At 41.9% G+C, this 16,571-nt stretch overlaps 1 protein-coding gene across 1 annotated transcript in view; it reads left to right on the top strand.

Moving 5' to 3' along the window:
- The window catches only part of RAB3C (RAB3C, member RAS oncogene family), a 126,295-nt gene extending 125,872 nt beyond the window's left edge, over positions 1-423 (top strand). The window contains exon 5 of the mRNA XM_058826603.1: positions 236-423. Coding sequence (XP_058682586.1) covers positions 236-423 — 188 coding nt within the window. The remainder of the gene's footprint in view (positions 1-235) is intronic.
- Positions 424-16,571: the final 16,148 nt, after the last annotated feature.

Here is a 16,571-nt window from a genome sequence, read left to right as displayed (position 1 = left end):
TAAAGTAGAATTTTTCTAAGGGAATATATTTGGAGTGGTCCTGACTTTATCCAGCCTTGTATAAAGCCAGTAGCACTGATGTACTTACTCTGTGTTACAATTTTAACTGCTCTTTTTTCATATTTGTGCCCTCACATGCTTCCTTTCTGAATGTCTTTTGCTCAAGAGAAGTTTATATATTTATTTGAGATACCGAAATATCCCTAGAACATAAATATGTTGTTTATTTTCTTAGGATTTGAATTTTTTGAAACAAGTGCCAAGGAGAACATTAATGTCAAGCAGACGTTTGAGCGACTTGTGGATATCATCTGTGACAAAATGTCAGAAAGTCTGGAGACAAATCCCACCATTGCTGCCAGCAACCAGAACACACAGCTAAAGGACACCCCTCCTCCACAGCAGCCCAACTGCAGCTGCTAATGCAGCAAAGGCAGCTCCAGTGTGTTCTATTGCCAACAGAGTATTTATGAATGGTCTATATGCATTTATTTATACTGTCTTACTGATTTATTTGGGAGCACAGTCTTGTTTTACATCATCAGCTGTTTGGATATGCATATGGGGATGGAGCAGTTTTAAATCTGAAAGGATTATCTATATTTTAGAACCTGGCTTTTGCATGCAGGGTATATATTCATTTCTCTTTTCTTTTTACTGTTTTATGTCACACTTCAGCTGGTACCATGTCCTCAGACCATGTTTGCCTATAATTGTCTCTCACTTCATTGGTTTTAAGTTATATAGTTGAAACTTTAGGGTAGTGGTCAGGGTGTTTTGAGTTAGCTTCCTGATGCCATTTGTGTATTTTCCTGATTGAAAATGAATTTAGAAGTATTTCTGTAGTGAGCCAATCCCTCATTCTGTCCAAATCACTTGTACAAGGGACACTTCTTGGAGCACATTGCCTTGGCAAATCTACACTCACTATATCATACGTTCTGTCTGACTGAAAACTGCAAAGTTTGAAGGACGATAGATCCTGGGCCCAAAGCCATCAAAATGCCCTGTGAATTTCCAACTGGATATGGATATTCAGTCCAGAGTCTCAGAGATATTAGGTACCTCATCCTCTAGGGACAGCTAGTGTATTTACTTTTACATAGTCTGCATGTCTAGCTAATAATTTTCTGAAACTGGACTTAATTTCTCATTCCATTATTATGGATCTCCCAGTCTTACCTATCCCTGTAGTAGAATGCTAGTTAGCTCTTTCCATTTCTGCCTTCATGAGACATTAACCACTCAGTCCTATATTATGTCTGACAGAGCCAAATCCATTTTGTTTGGTTGTTCATAGCCAAAAGCTGCCTTGTCACGTTGTCAAATCTGTGTGCTTCAGTTTTCAGGAATTTCATCTCCCATTCAGTCACTAGACAACTACCACCACAGTGGCTTCAAATGTCTGTATTTTGCTTAGATCTATTGCAGAAATATTGATGGTATCAGTGAACTGAAGTTTGACCTCATTTTTTCCCATTTATTTTGGCAAAAGAATTGGGATTTTTAAAACTTTAAGAGTAATAAAAAACTGTCAACATTTCTAATCTTAGGCTGAATACATTGAAAAGATCATCAAAAGACTGTGAAGATAGCAGAATAAAGCACAGAAATTAATTTATAATAAAGTGTTAAAATAGTTATATTTCACAGTTTTTACTCCACTAGTAACTGGTGGAAGTTTCTTACATCTGTGTCTTGAAGTACTTTGTACAACTGCTTTACTTGCATCACAGTGACCTTTTTTTAAACTAAATAGCATAATTGAAGAAGCACCAATTATTTTACTTTTCCAATTATACAGAATTTAAGACAAGGCTGGCAATTTTTAAACTGTCAGCAATGAGGAAAATCTGAAAAATAAAAGGAAGTAACATATAGTATACTGAATGTCTCAACAACTGCAAAGAAATCCTTCTTTACAGTTCATGTTTTTTGGAGGTAATTTATATAACTCCTGATATACACGAAGAGAAAAATGGTCGTTTTTAAAAAATTGATTAAATAATCTGAATACACTTTGACGCAGTAAAAGTTACTTCCAAATAAGTCATATAGACACATATAAAATGGATATTCTAGAGGGGTTCTACCTGGGACGCCTAATTTAAATGAATCAATGCTGTCTGCTGTCTTCAGTCTGGGTTTTAAAACCATGTCTGTCCTCTAAGCTAGTTTATTTAAGCACTTTTCCTCCTAGTAGACATGGAGGCTGATTTCCCTCTATGAAGAGAAGGCACCCTCCTTTTTTAGAGTGGAGGACCATCCAGGTAGAAGTGGTATGTGCTATCCAAACCATGATCCTGTCTCTCTCCAGGATGTTTTTTTTTTTCCCTCCCCCATTTAAGGCAGCATGTTGCTATGTGTGCTGAGAGACTTTCACTAGTACACTTTCACCCACTTGGTGCCAGCTGATTGGAAAAAACAAAAGTGATACAAAGTTAAGCAAACTTCATTTGAGATGTCTGCTGGGCAGTTTTACATGTTTATCTTGTTATGTCAGTGATTCCTGCTCCAGAAGAAGGAGCAGGAAAACCTTGAGACAGGATCCAGCTTCAGCTCTCAAGTTCTGAAGACAAATCTTAGGTTGTATTATTCATCTGAACCATCTCAGGCAAGGAGGGGAGAGACATAATCACGTTGTCAAGGATCGTGGGCATATCCTGAATCATGCAGCTTGGCTAGAAGTGCAAGTATTCTTCCAGCTTTGCTCTGAGATGTTTGATGTGAAATGGTCATCTCCTGTGCACAGTGCAATAAGGAAAAAAAACTTCAAGGTGTCCCTGGAAAAACAAGTAGCCACACTTTGCTTGTATTCTATTGCAATGAATTTAAGACCCTCCCTGTCTGTGTCTATGACCGTTAGGCTCTAATAAGTGGTAGAAATACATTATTGGCATGTATCTTTTTAAACAAGTTGAGTGGTAGATATATAGTTATTTATGTAAATTGGATTAATTAATTGCTTTTCATTTTGCATCAGGAGTCTGGGCAGAAGAGTAACAGCAAAACCTAAGGAGAGCCTTTGATTAAAGTTTCTGAGGCAGCTAGCCTGCTAGGCCTCCACACATATCTGGCCTTCTGCATGAGATGGGGTGGCTGGAGGAAGCAGCTCTCAGAGTAGTGTTGCTGCTGTTGTTAAAAGGAAAAAGCTCATCTGAAATACAGCAGCAGAATGAGCTGTTATCTAAAATCTCCTTGGAACTTTGTACTAACACTCAGACATTGTCATGGAGTTGAGAGTTAAATGAATTTTTAAAAGGTTCAAATAAAATCCTTGGAGTTTTTCAAGATCAGACTGTCTAAAACTCTGGAAGAACCACTCAGCCTTCTCAGCTGACACTGTTTTGAGTAGAAGGTTGGAAAGGATGACCTGCTGTTGTCCCATCAAACCAAATTTGTCCTATCATGACTTTCTCTGAAACTGAAAATGTATACAAGTTCAAGCAGGCTTTTTCTTTTCAATCTGGGTTACCCACTGTTGGGAAACTAGGCTTTGATTTTCCATCACAGGTTGGTTTTTGCAGTCCCATGCTTCACAGTAATATTGAGTTTTCTGCTATAAAGTTGATCACGTTTAGATCATGACCACTGTGATCTCAGTACCTCTCTCAACTAGAACTTGCCTTTCATAGAGAAAGTGTAAAGACAGAAAAGCTTTTGAGAAGTAACTTACTGTGCCTTCCCCAGACATTCAAAGAATTCTGAAGGGGACTAGCAGTGTTAGAATTTTTATTCTATCTAAAATTATGCCCTGGCCTCCTATGGAATAGAATATCCAATAGCAGCTGGTGTCAATCTGGTTCAGCTCCTCTTGACTTACATGATAGAACTGCAGTTTTCTTAAATTCAGGTAGGCTGAACATTTTTGAAGAACCTGTCACAACTTGATCAAGGGCTTAAATTTAAACAATCAATGCCTTGTTTTTCACATATATCCAGCAGTCACTGATTATAAGTTCCTGGAGGAGACAAGCAGGTTTTGGTTATATCCCTGATCTCTCCAGTAGTGTGGCACAATCCCTTCAGGTACCAGGGTACAAAGCATGATATTTTGTGTTGGAAGAGGGGAAGGCTTAGATGAAAACTGAGATAGCAGAAACAAAACTACTTTCAGCCTCATCACAAATATTAGTGAAAAATTCTTGCACACCCTGCATTAATTTGTTGTCACTTTCAACACAGAAATAAGACTGAATGTCACAGAAAGTCATTGGTCCAGCCATAGATACCCCCTTCAGCTGAGATTTACCCACTTGGTGAGATACAGCAGTTGATACAGAGAGTATGTTAAATTTCTGAGAGATGAGATGCCTTTAGGCAGAGTCCTGAGCTCCATAGTGCCAGCTGAAGCCAAACTAATACTACACAATCCTTTCTTCGTGTTGTGATCTAGACTAAATCTAATAGCAGCAGGCTAATCCTGTGCATGGGCAATGCACAAGCCTTATCATGCTCTGACAATGTGTTGCTTGTTGCACCTTCAAGCTACTGGTCAGAAAATACCTTGGGAGCACCCAGGAACGTGGGGATTGACTGGTTCCTGTGGTGTCAAATCTGTCAAACAGCTATCCAGCCCTGCTGGGTTGAACAGTCGGGTGCACGGTTTTGATTCTTTCAAGAGTTCATGCTCACAGGTTACAAGTGCAACTGACTTAATACTGTGTCTGTTATTTTTGGTGGTGGTGGTGGTTAGTTTATTTAGACTTGTTCATTTGGTGTTTTAAATAAATATGAACCAGCCTAATTTTCTGTCAAAAAGTACTTTTTCTCTCTGAACAGCTTTGTCAGTGACTGTTACCTGGAATTGTTTGTTCCTTTGTGCTTATACTTAATGCAACGCCTAGAGAAATTACCTGAGCCACTACATCTATGAGGCCTTTCCCAGAGCACCAGTCTGAAAGATTAAATTTTCTTCCCAGTCTGCTCAGCTCTGTATATTCAGCTGCAACACCTGCATCTTCTTTATTTCAAAACTGAAGTGATTTCAGGATGCATAAAATTGCTGAAATTTGATCTTAACTTTGAGAATGCTTTAAATTTGCTATTTTTAGGAAAAAAAGTAGCAAAAATTCTACATTTTGTGGTTATGTGTTTGTTTCTTCAGAGCAGACTAGTGATGTTGCAATTGCATTCCAAGAGAAACCCCCTTACGAAGTCCACTCCTCCTGAGCTACTCTTTTCTGTATTTATTTTTAAGAAGTAAGTTTTATTATTTGCATTTTTATAGGCATCAACTAAATTTCAGTTCTGATTACAGACTGATTCCTCCTTGGCCTGTTTCATATAGACTCACTATGTATGAGCTTAGTTCTTTTTTAGCATGACAGATTTAGCAAAGTGAGACCATGAGTTTGAAGCCTCATAGATATAACCTCAGGGGGTTTAGCAACATATCTTCGCTTATGCCAACAGGGGAATAAGTTGTGTTAATTCACACCATTAATCCATACATTCTGATTCCAGATTCTCCAAGGCTGATCACTTGTCCAGTCTCATTTAAAAAGGCAGTGCATTTCAATTATTTGAATGAACTCTATCAGTTTTATTTAGGAGTAAATGTAGTTCACCTTTGCAAATTAGGCATTCTTTTTGCTTTCCTTTTGTTTATCCACGGGTACTCAGTGAAGCAGAATTTGTGACTACACACATATTATATGCACATATATACAATTGTACATCTTTGATACTCATTCATTTTCCCGTTACTTGTGTATATTCAGTGCCACCTTTCCCAAATTTATCCTTAAATTGTCGTTATTGCTGGAAATCAAATGTGTTAAATTTGAAGACCATATGTTTATTAACCATGGTTCCAGCAGAGGTGGATGGCTTGTCATTTGTACAATAAGGTACTTGTTATCTGATCTGGGGGGAAACCAAAAGTCCTGATTTTCACATAACTTCACATTCACCTATAACACACAAAAATGAAAGTTAGATAGAGATTTTTTACCACATCTGATGATAAATTTCCTTGAGTAATTCTGACATGTACCTGCAGCTAGTGATATATGAAATGTTTGTGCTGTAAGTCCTCTTTGGTATTTTGTCAGTGATGTCAGATGTGTTGTGACTCAGTTGGATCGTCATCATGTGTAACCTATGTACTAGCGTTCGTGAATTTCAAATGTCTTACATGTTGCATGAAGAAAATAGTTATAAAAATTGATATTTTTTCTATTTTCTAATACCTCAAGACTGAGGAATCATGGGCCAATAAGTGCAATATTTAATTATTTACTCAGTGTATATAAACTTGTGTGAAAGGGAGAAGCATCATGTTTGTGTGATAAGCTGTTGATGATGCCTGTGTGGCTTAAGATTTCTAGTAAATGTACATGTCTTGTAGAAATATTATATAGTAAACACTTTACCAGTGTAGTGTAAGAATATTCTTAAGTAACCTAAACTATTTTTCATATATAAGACAATGGTTAAAGATATTTGTATGTTTACTGCAAGTGCATGTCAATTTTACTTTTAGAGTTCTGAATGTCCTTTTTTGAGAATTGTCATGTTACACCAACACTACTGGGACAGGCCTTCAATCAGAAAATACTTAAAACCATTAATAAAATGCCTGCCTATATTTTTTAAAGCACGTTCTCTAGAAGCATTAAAAGAACCTTTTAGATCTCAGAATTTATGGTGAGTTAATTATTTATTCTTAGAGTCTGTTAAGTGCTCTGTCTGCCTATATTGCATAATATCATGTGGACATATTTTCTTTAATCTGATACAGTTAACTCATAATATTTACCTGATGTAATAGATAGGGATATCCAATATTCTTGCAGATGACTTGTCAAACTTTGGTTGGTGCCCTGGTTTAACATGTTTGCAAACAACTTCAAGGTCACAGTCAGCAGTACAGCAGAGTGGTGACCTTAATTGGTCACTTTTGACAATTAAGTTTCTTAACTTCTCTAGATACTAAAGATGGAAGATACCCCCTTAAAGATACTGATCCACATTCTTCATTTTCACATGGCTTTCAAAGTTCAACAATTTCAGTATTAGGAGTAAAGCTGAGGCACAAATGGAAAAAAAAATGCAGGCCAGAGTCTAACCTAACATAAATAAAAAGGAGGCATCCAATAATTTATTTATTCCTGCTTCCTTGCATAGTTCTAATTCACTAAGACCATAAGCAAGGCCATCAGCACTCAGCAACATCTTTGCATACATTTGGGACCTTAAACACTGAATCACTGATCTGCCATGGGTTCCTAGCTGTGCCCACAGACCTTGCAGAAAAGCTCATTCTGTTAATTCTTGCCAAATCTTCAGTTTCAAAGGCATGTGTCATCTGCACTGAGAATTTTCTGAACAGAGACAGGCCACTGAGTCTGGGCCATGAGGAGGAAATGGGGAATTGTTTTTGTCAGATAATTTTCCTAAAAGAGTATATATAAGTAGATTTTTAGTTTGATCCAATGCATTTTTGTGACAATGTTAAGAGGTTGAATAAGTTATGGTTGTCTTGTTGTGTTGTTTTGTTTTCTATTAATTTGCTAGATCTGTAAAAGAATGAAATTCTAAGGCCTACTGGAAACCGGTATCATGGGTTTCCTTTGTGATATCATCAAATACATTCTCTGAGAAAGCAAAGTAGCCAAATTGCATTAAGTAGCACATGACAGGACTTGCAATGACCTGAAAAGTCCTTAAAAAACTTTTTTTGTACCTAATGCCGTTAAAACTTCTGCAAAATTATATAGACCAGAGTGAAATGAAAATGTATGTAGATAGAAATTTGGGATTGCTTAATATTGAAATGAAATTATTGGCATCATTATTGCTGAGCAACAAAGTAAGAGTTGGAATATGGGGTACCACTAAAATGGAAATACACAGTCTGTTACAGGACTCCCTAAACTTTTTATTGTTAAGTGACCTGACAGTTCAAGGGCTGGCAGATAATTTTACCTAGCTTTTTTATAATTCCTCATAGACATGTGATTACATGCATGGAAATAAATGCTTACCTTGATAACATATAGCTGTTCTGGTTCTCTCAAACCAACTTGTTTTCTGAACTGTTCTTGAAGAAAAATTGAAGTACGTGTTTAGGATACCTTCAGGAGGGGGTGAGACTCAATCTGTGCCTTCTCCCCCGACTCTTACTGCAATATAGCTACTGTGGTTTTAAAAATTATGTTAGCTAAAATGCTGCTGGGTGATAAATTTTGTGAATCTTTTCCATAAATCGATGGAAGCTCTTGTCTGAATGTTCAGTACAAGTTTTATCCACACGGAGCGTTTTAATTCTGTGCAAACGTAGCAACCATGTGTATTCCATTGGATATTCTGTTTGTATGTGACTTCTGTATACCAAGTGGATTTTGTTTGTTTAATTTTTTTGCTGAAAGTTTTTTTTTTTTTCCTTTTGCAATTACAATAAATATTCAAGAGACTATATTCATGAATATCTCAGTTGTGGTGACATGGTCTTACATTCCAGCCCCCTCCCCTCCTTTATTTTCTTTTACTTACTAAAACTGGAAAAGAATAGCTTCATTTTTGACTAAATGATCAACGAAGATACCACATCTGCAATAATTAATTTCACTAATATCCCTTCAATAGCACTGGTGACTGTAACTCTGTATAAATTCTCCAGAATTCACTGGAGGCTTTCCCTTAATAGTCTGAAGGAGGAAGATTTTTTAGACATTTCCCTAGCAAAAACTCACTGCTTCTGTGCTGACCCTTTAAAATAGGGCAAAGTTTTTTCTTTTGATTTTTCACTATCTAAACTTCTAAACCTTATACACGCTTCTTCGATGCTGTTCTTAGTTGATCATGTCATCTTAGTCCAAATGTTCTTAGTCCATCTCAGTTCTGGTGAATGGTTATTTCACACAAACTATGATGTATCACTGTCCAGTTATTGCTTTTTGCAACACTTACACACACATTTGTGCTAGTTTGAACCCTGCTGTGACTCCTGAATTTATTTTCCCTTCACATAAATCCTAATCTGTTGATCAGGTTGCACCATCCCCAGTCCTCCCCAGCTCCTGCCAGCAGGTGTCCACCTACAAACTCCTGTAGCATATGTCCCTTCTCACTGTTCTACTGTGTTCTAGCCAAGTCCCCCTGTTTTTCTAGTATATTTATGTCGCATCTGCAAAATATCTCATGGTAATTGCTTAATTTTCTCTAAACACTGAGTGCTTCCTTGCTTACTGTTTGTGATCCAGTATCTCTAGACAGGTTTTTCCTGAAGTGTTTATTTGTGCTGCTCACTGCCCTCACTTATAGAGCATCTCTCTGTAGCATAGACTCTTGTCTTCAGATCATGTCTGAGAATGAAAATCCTTCATTCCTTCCAGATATTGGCATATGCTGTGTCTTTTCCATTTACCTCTCTCATTCCATTGCTCTCTGAGAATGGCCCTAATATACTTACTCTGTGTATTAGGGAGAGTGGAAGACAAGAAAATGAGGTCTAAGAGGGGAAGGATAGCAGGGAAAAATCAGACGATTTCTGATGGATGCCTTGGAATGAGAGAATTTTTCAATTGATTTTATTTTGAACATGCTGAAACTTAAAAAAAAAAAAACAAAAAAAAAACAAAACAAACAAACAAACAAAAAAAAAACCAAAAAATGAAAGAAGGAAAATATGCTGGGAAGGGGAAATGTAAAGTGACACAGAAAAGATTCCCAGCTTTGTGTAAGAGGTCAAATGGGCAGAATATTCCAGTGAGGGAAGAGTGGGTGACTTAGCAATGTGATCCACCAAAGCTGAGAAAGATAAACTCTGGCTTACACCCAACTAAGGGGACTCAGCAAGGTAATGGAAAACTGAGGGTTAGTTGCTTTTTTGGGTAGATTTGTGCAACTCTTGAGCTGCAAAGTGAAGAACAGAGGTGCCTTCAAAACTCTGAAGTGTCTTTGTACATCTGTTTATCTGTTGGCAGTAATGCAAGATCCTGAAGAAATTAACTGTAAAACAGAAGATTTACAGCTTAATTCTTTCATGTAAGAAAGGGATGTGCTTTAAACCATGGTGAACACAGGCCATCAGCAGCAGCCACAGGCAGTAGGAAGCTGGTATGAGGTCGTGTTCTCCATGATATCCCAGCCAGAGGGATTGGGTCTGGTCCTAATGCTCCACTGGGGCTGGAGAAGCTGGAGGTGCTGAAGGAGCAGCAGGATGAAAAGTCACTGCAGCCCTGGCTAAGCCTAAGAGTTAGCCCAGACTGTTCTGCAACCCACTGCAATGTGATGGAAAATGAGACCAGAGACCATTCCACCTGTGGCAAAATGGTGTGGAAGGTCCAAAGCCCACCCAAACTCCCAGTTCTTAGGAAGACAAAAAGCATTGTCTTGGAGAGTTATATACTCTGGTATTACACTCTTCCCAACAGCTGCCCCTGGGGAGGCCATCAGGGGCTTCCACAAGCAGCATCATGGTTTCCTGAGGAGATACAGCCTTTTCCTCATGTTCAAGCACATGTGAAGAGTGGCCGTGGACTGACAAATTATCACCCCTATTGAGGCAGTGCAGCTAACCCAAAACAATTTGGCCAGGTACAGACAATCAGCATGCTCACAGCAGAGCAGTCTCACTCTGGGGCCCCTACAGGGAGTTCTGAGGCCCCAGCAAGTGCACACTCTCTTGTTTCAAATCAATGGCTGTGGTTAGAAAATAAACCTATGAATAGCTATAGAATATCAGGGGGTGTCACACAGAATATCTGCCTCTAACCAGACTCCAGGGATTTTAGTTTAGTTAAGGTTCTAGGACTAAAAACCTCTGCCCTGCTTTTCCTTCAAAAATATTTGCCCTAAGAGATGTATCTTCATTTTTACTGTTTTCTTTAATACTTACCCAAGCAGGAGAAGGCTTAGCCCCTGACCCCAGCAACAACAGCCCTGGTTCAGGCCAGCAGCACAATGCACACAGCCCAGCCAGCCATACCCTGCAGCCATCAGCTCCAGCAGCATCTGCTCAGTGTCAGGTGGAACATGCCTTTGGGCCATCTCTTTTAATTCTGTTGGGCAACAACACCATAAATTGTGTGGAAAATAAAGTCCACTTCAAACTGAAGTTTCTCACTTCAGTAATTAACAATGGGGAGATGAGTTTCTGGAATCTTTGCTGCATGAGGGCACATCATCATCCACATGCCACCTGGCATGGCAGAAAAACGCCAAGGTTTTACTCTGTAACTGTCAATATGGAACAAATGTTGCTTTGTGTCTATGCAGCTTAAAAACATCTCCACTAGTATTACTGACAAGCTGGTAAAATAGCTTCCTTTTATCTAGCAGGAAATGGGGATCATCTACCAGGTACTTCCAGGATGGAGGTACTTGGTGTCCATGTCAAGTCTACAGGAGGTCATTTAACCTTGAGCAAACACAGGATTTCAGACACAGCCATTCATTCATTTCAAGAGTCCTACGCCTTTGGTCAATAGTCTGGCTGCTACCTGCTTTTGTTACATGAATACTTTCTGTACCATGGTATTAGGGGACATAAGTATCTGGTCCTGGGATGAACATTTCTGTCTGGAAATTGTCTAATCCCTCTTCTTCATGTGACTCCCAGGTTTCTACTAGTTGTGTTCCTGAAATGTAGCAATAGAGATTCCCAAACTGTTAGATGAGGGATTTCTTCCTATTTCCCTAGCAGATAATATTTTTGTTATTACATTTCAAAGGAAGCCAGAAACAATTTCTTAGTCTGCCAACCCTTCTCTCTTACCTTACCAATCTTGGCTAAAGATAATTCATATCTGCACAGTCCCATAATGCACAAATCACTAACTCAGAGTGGCAGGTGCCTGGCAACTGCTAACAAAAAAAAAGGTAGAAATCACAGAATTACGTTTTGAAGATGTGCTGGCAACGGACATTCCTCCTGTACTCCTGGGCTCATTGGTGGGTTGGGTAAGACGCCTTTGTGTCTCAGTGCTAACCAGACTTCTTCTGCTCCATTCACCACTTATATTCCAAAGAAAAAAAAAAAGAAAAACTGACTTTTTCCTGCCGTGATTCTGGGAAGTGAGTTTTTTTTGTTTTCTTTTTTTTTTTTTTTTAAATGAGGTCACATAACCAGAAGAACAATTCAATGCCACAGCATACATGCACGATGGTCATGACAGACAAGCCACGGGGAAAAGGAGCTGGGCCTGGATGGTTTGGGGGACCACAGACACCATCCAAAGCTACTTCCAAATATGAGCAATGGAAATTATGATTTTGTGGACATCAAATTTCTGGCTGTTTGCCTTCAGCCACCCTTCATGATCCAGCCATGAGGTTTCTGAGTAGTGCATTTTCTCAAAGGTGCTGCTTCAGTGCAACACTGGGGAATGACACAGCTAATGGTCTTACAGTGCTAAAAGAAGGTATGGGAAAAGGGAAAAACGAGGGTGTGTCTATGAGAGTTGAACAGTCTTGGTGTAAAGGCAATACTCTTCAAGAATAGGAATAAAGTTAGTAAATCAACAATGACCTAGTCCTTTTGTCCATTTTAGGGGTCCAAGGGTTTTTGTCTAGTCAGAGCCCTGATACAAGCACTTTGCAAACCTTACTGTGGGTCCTATACCCTGGGCTATGCCTACCTAGGAACAGAGATCCCAAGGGCTGGTCAGAAGAACTTGCTGCTGAAGCCTCACTCTGCTGTGATCCAGCCCAGTGATCCACTGCTGTGATCCATGGCCAGTTTTCAAACTAGCTGTGTTATTTCAGCATAAATTTCAACTGCCTGGTAATGACAGGCTTATCTAAAAATCTTGCTATTCTTACTTCTTTTTTCCTTTTCTTTGCACTTAAATGAAAATCGGATGCCAGAAATATCTTTTAATTCACCATCTTTTCTGGTCTCACAACAAGAACCTTCCTTTGTGTTATTTTAAAAGGTGCTACAGGCTAAAATCTCCCCCAGCTGCCTTCCAGTCCCCTTTCCCTCCACCCCTTGGGAAGGAGCGGTGGGTGCCTCTCTGTGCAGCTCATGATTGCATTCGATAGCCCTCTAATGTGTGTATGCTGCAACCACACCATGCTGTGCAGTGCAGCTGCTCCCCACCACCTGCCAGGGACCTGTCCTGTCACCTGTCACTTGTCACATAGCAGAGCACTTGGCCATGGGAGAAGTCTTTTGTCATTTCAGCTTTCTTGGGGAAGTAGTTTCAGTTTTTAAGCCACTCACTCAACCCCAAGCTGCTGTTCAGCCTGGTAAACAGATTGCGCTACCCCATCTTATGAATCCACTTTTATGATTACCTTTATCTGTAGTTGAATGTCAGGCTTGAACTAAGCCTGGCTGCATTTTCTGGCTGTGCATTACCCCATTCATCCCCTGCAAAGCACAGGGCAAGCAACAGTCTGTTCGTACAAGAGGGGTTGATCCCTAGAAGCTGCTCTCCAGTTCAGGACAAGAGCTAAAGTGAGGGCTCAGAGAGCTTGCAATGCACAAGCAGCATTGTGTGCAGTCTGTGTATGGTGACTGTGCACAGGCACTTTGAATGTCTTCTTGACCCCTGGTTGAGAGCAGCTGAACATGAGCCAGGCTGTGCCCAGGTGGCCAAGAAGGCCAATGGCATCCTGGCCTGGCTCAGCAATAGTGTGGCCAGCAGGAGCAGGGCAGGGATTGTCCCCCTGTCCTGGGCACTGGTGAGGCCACACCTTGAGTGCTGTGTCCAGTTCTGGGCCCTGAGTGCAGGAAAGACACTGAGGGGCTGGAGTGAGTCCAGAGAAGGGCAGGGGAGCTGGGGCAGGGTCTGGAGCACAAGTGCTGTGAGGAGCAGCTGAGGGAGCTGGGGGTGTTTAGCCTGGAGAAAAGGAAGTGACCCCATTGCTCTCCACAAGAACATGAAATGAGCTTTTAGGAAGGTGGGGGTCAACCCCTTCTTACAAGTCACATGCAACAAGGCAAAAAGAAATGGCCTCAGGTTGTGCAAGGGAGGTTTAGATTGGGCAGTAGGAAAGATTTCTTTACTGAAAGGGTGGTTAGGCATTGGAACAGGCTGCTCAGGAAAGTGGTGGAAGCACCAGCCCTGGAAGTCTGCAAAAGACGTGTAGATATGGCACTTGAAGACAAGGTTTATTGGTGGACTTGGCACTGCTGTGTTAATGATTAGACTTGATTTTAAGCATCTTTCCCAGCCTAACTGATGCTATGACTCTATTTTATGATTCCTGTGCCTTACTCCACCACAGCCGTGTGTAGGCTGTACAGATGAGTATCACCATATCCTGGGGACAGGGCGGCTCTGGAAACAAATGTGGTCATGCCCGATAAATGCACGCCTTGGCCAAGCCCCGTCCCGGCGGTTCACATTCCGGGAGCAGCAGCCGGGACAAGTCCCGGGAGGAGCAGCCGGGATGAGTGAGACTCGGCGGGGGGAACAGCCGGGATGAGCGAGTCCCGGGAGGAACAGCCGGGATGAGCGAGTCCCGGGAGGAGCAGCCGGGATGAGAGTCCCGGGGAACAGCCGGGATGAGCGAGTCCCGGGAGGAGCAGCCGGGATGAGAGTCCCGGGGAACAGCCGGGATGAGAGAGTCCCGGGGAACAGCCGGGATGAGAGAGTCCCGGGAGGAGCAGCCGGGATGAGCGAGTCCCGGGAAGAGCAGCCGGGATGAGAGAGTCCCGGGAGGAGCAGCCGGGATGAGCGAGTCCCGGGAAGAGCAGCCGGGATGAGCGAGTCTCGGGGAACAGCCGGGATGAGAGAGTCCCGGGAGGAGCAGCCGGGATGAGCGAGTCCCGGGAAGAGCAGCCGGGATGAGAGAGTCCCGGGAGGAGCAGCCGGGATGAGAGAGTCCCGGGAGGAGCAGCCGGGATGAGAGAGTCCCGGGAGGAGCAGCCGGGATGAGCGAGTCCCGGGAAGAGCAGCCGGGATGAGCGAGTCCCGGGAGGAGCAGCCGGGATGAGCGAGTCCCGGGAGGAGCAGCCGGGATGAGAGAGTCCCGGGGAACAGCCGGGATGAGCGAGTCCCGGGAAGAGCAGCCGGGATGAGAGAGTCCCGGGGAACAGCCGGGATGAGAGAGTCCCGGGAGGAGCAGCCGGGATGAGAGAGTCCCGGGAGGAGCAGCCGGGATGAGAGAGTCCCGGGAGGAGCAGCCGGGATGAGCGAGTCCCGGCGGCAGCAGAGGGAGCGCCGGAGCCGCGCAGCGCGCCCCAGCTCCCCACGCCCCGCAACTGCGGCTGCCGTGCCCCTTCACACTCAGCAAGCGTCTCCTTAGCTCGTTCCCTGCAGCTTGCCTTTACATGTGTGCCTAGCTTTCCCCGTTCTCCTGCTCAGAAAGAGAGGTAGGAAGGCTGTGTTACCGACGCCAGAAATCGCTTGGCCACGATGTGGCCACAAGGCTTTTCTCTTTGCTTGTTGCAGTCTGATGGATCCCTGGCAGGTATATTTATCTGGTACTTTCAACCTTCCTTCGAGGGTCCAAACGTGGGAAAGATTTCTGCTGCACTCTAGTTTTTATTGTTTTTTTTTTTGTTTTGTTTTGTTTTGTTTTGTTTTTGTTTTTTGTTTGTTTTTTTGGGGGGGTTTTTTGTGGGTTTTTTTTTTTTTGAGGGTTTTTTTGTGTTTTTTTGTGGAGTTTTTTTGTTTGTTTTTTGTTTTTGCTTTTTGTTTTCCCCACATGTACCCCATCCTGTTCCCCCCGCAGCACACATTTTGGTGGCAGCTGCTAACACTTTTCAAGTCTGCATTTAATTAAAGACTTCAATATTGTCATTCTTGCAGTTTCACAAACCATGAGTCTGACTCCGGGAAAGCTGTGAAATAGGCGCCCAAAAACCATATAATATATTGGCTTCATCCCTTCTATTGTCTGGTGCACAGGGTTTCTTGTCTGTGCTCCAAATGCATCTGAGATGTGCATTTAGTGTGTTATGAGTTGCTGCTTAGGTGGAGGACAGAAAGCACAAGAAGGAGAAATACTTCATGCTGTCAGCTCTCAAGAGAAACTTAAATAAAGCCTCTAAAGAAAACGAATCAAAGATAGTCTCCCTTTATCCCTTGTGGGCAACCTGGTCTGCAACTTCCCATTTCAGCTCAGCACCACAGTGCTGCATCTGCTTATGACACCTCCCATATTGTCAGCCTTTCTACAGGCACCAAGGGCTAGAAATTCCCTGGAGGATTTGTGCCAAGAGACTCTTTAATCATTTCTTACCAACTCTAAGGCAAGAAATTATAGTTCCATTGCCAGAAACAACTGAGCATTGACAGGCTTGAAGCTTACTCAAATTCTCCACTTTTTCAGGCAAAAGATTAGTCTTGCGTTTGCCAGCACTTCCCAATGGGTTCAAAGGGCCACCCTAACAGGCTGTCCTGCTCAGGTCCTGCAGTGCAGCCAGAAGCAGGAGCTGCTGGTGCACAGGACACACAGAGGGTGAAACACACAGCTTTAATGGGAGCCCCATAACGCACATTGTACTGTTTGTGTGAGCAGAGGCTTCATGTCTCTCCCTAACATTTTTTGTCCCTAACTTCTGATCCCAGGATAGGAGTAGGGAAGAGCTGGTTGCAGTGGTGAAACAGAAAACACCTTTTGCCCTTCCTTGCAACTTAAAGCATCTCATTTTCTAGTGGAAAAGG

Source organism: Poecile atricapillus, chromosome Z, assembly GCF_030490865.1.
Source record: "Poecile atricapillus isolate bPoeAtr1 chromosome Z, bPoeAtr1.hap1, whole genome shotgun sequence".
NCBI lineage: Eukaryota > Metazoa > Chordata > Aves > Passeriformes > Paridae > Poecile > Poecile atricapillus.
The sequence above is the reverse complement of the archived record's forward strand: the minus strand, read 5'-3'. Positions and strand labels throughout refer to the sequence as shown.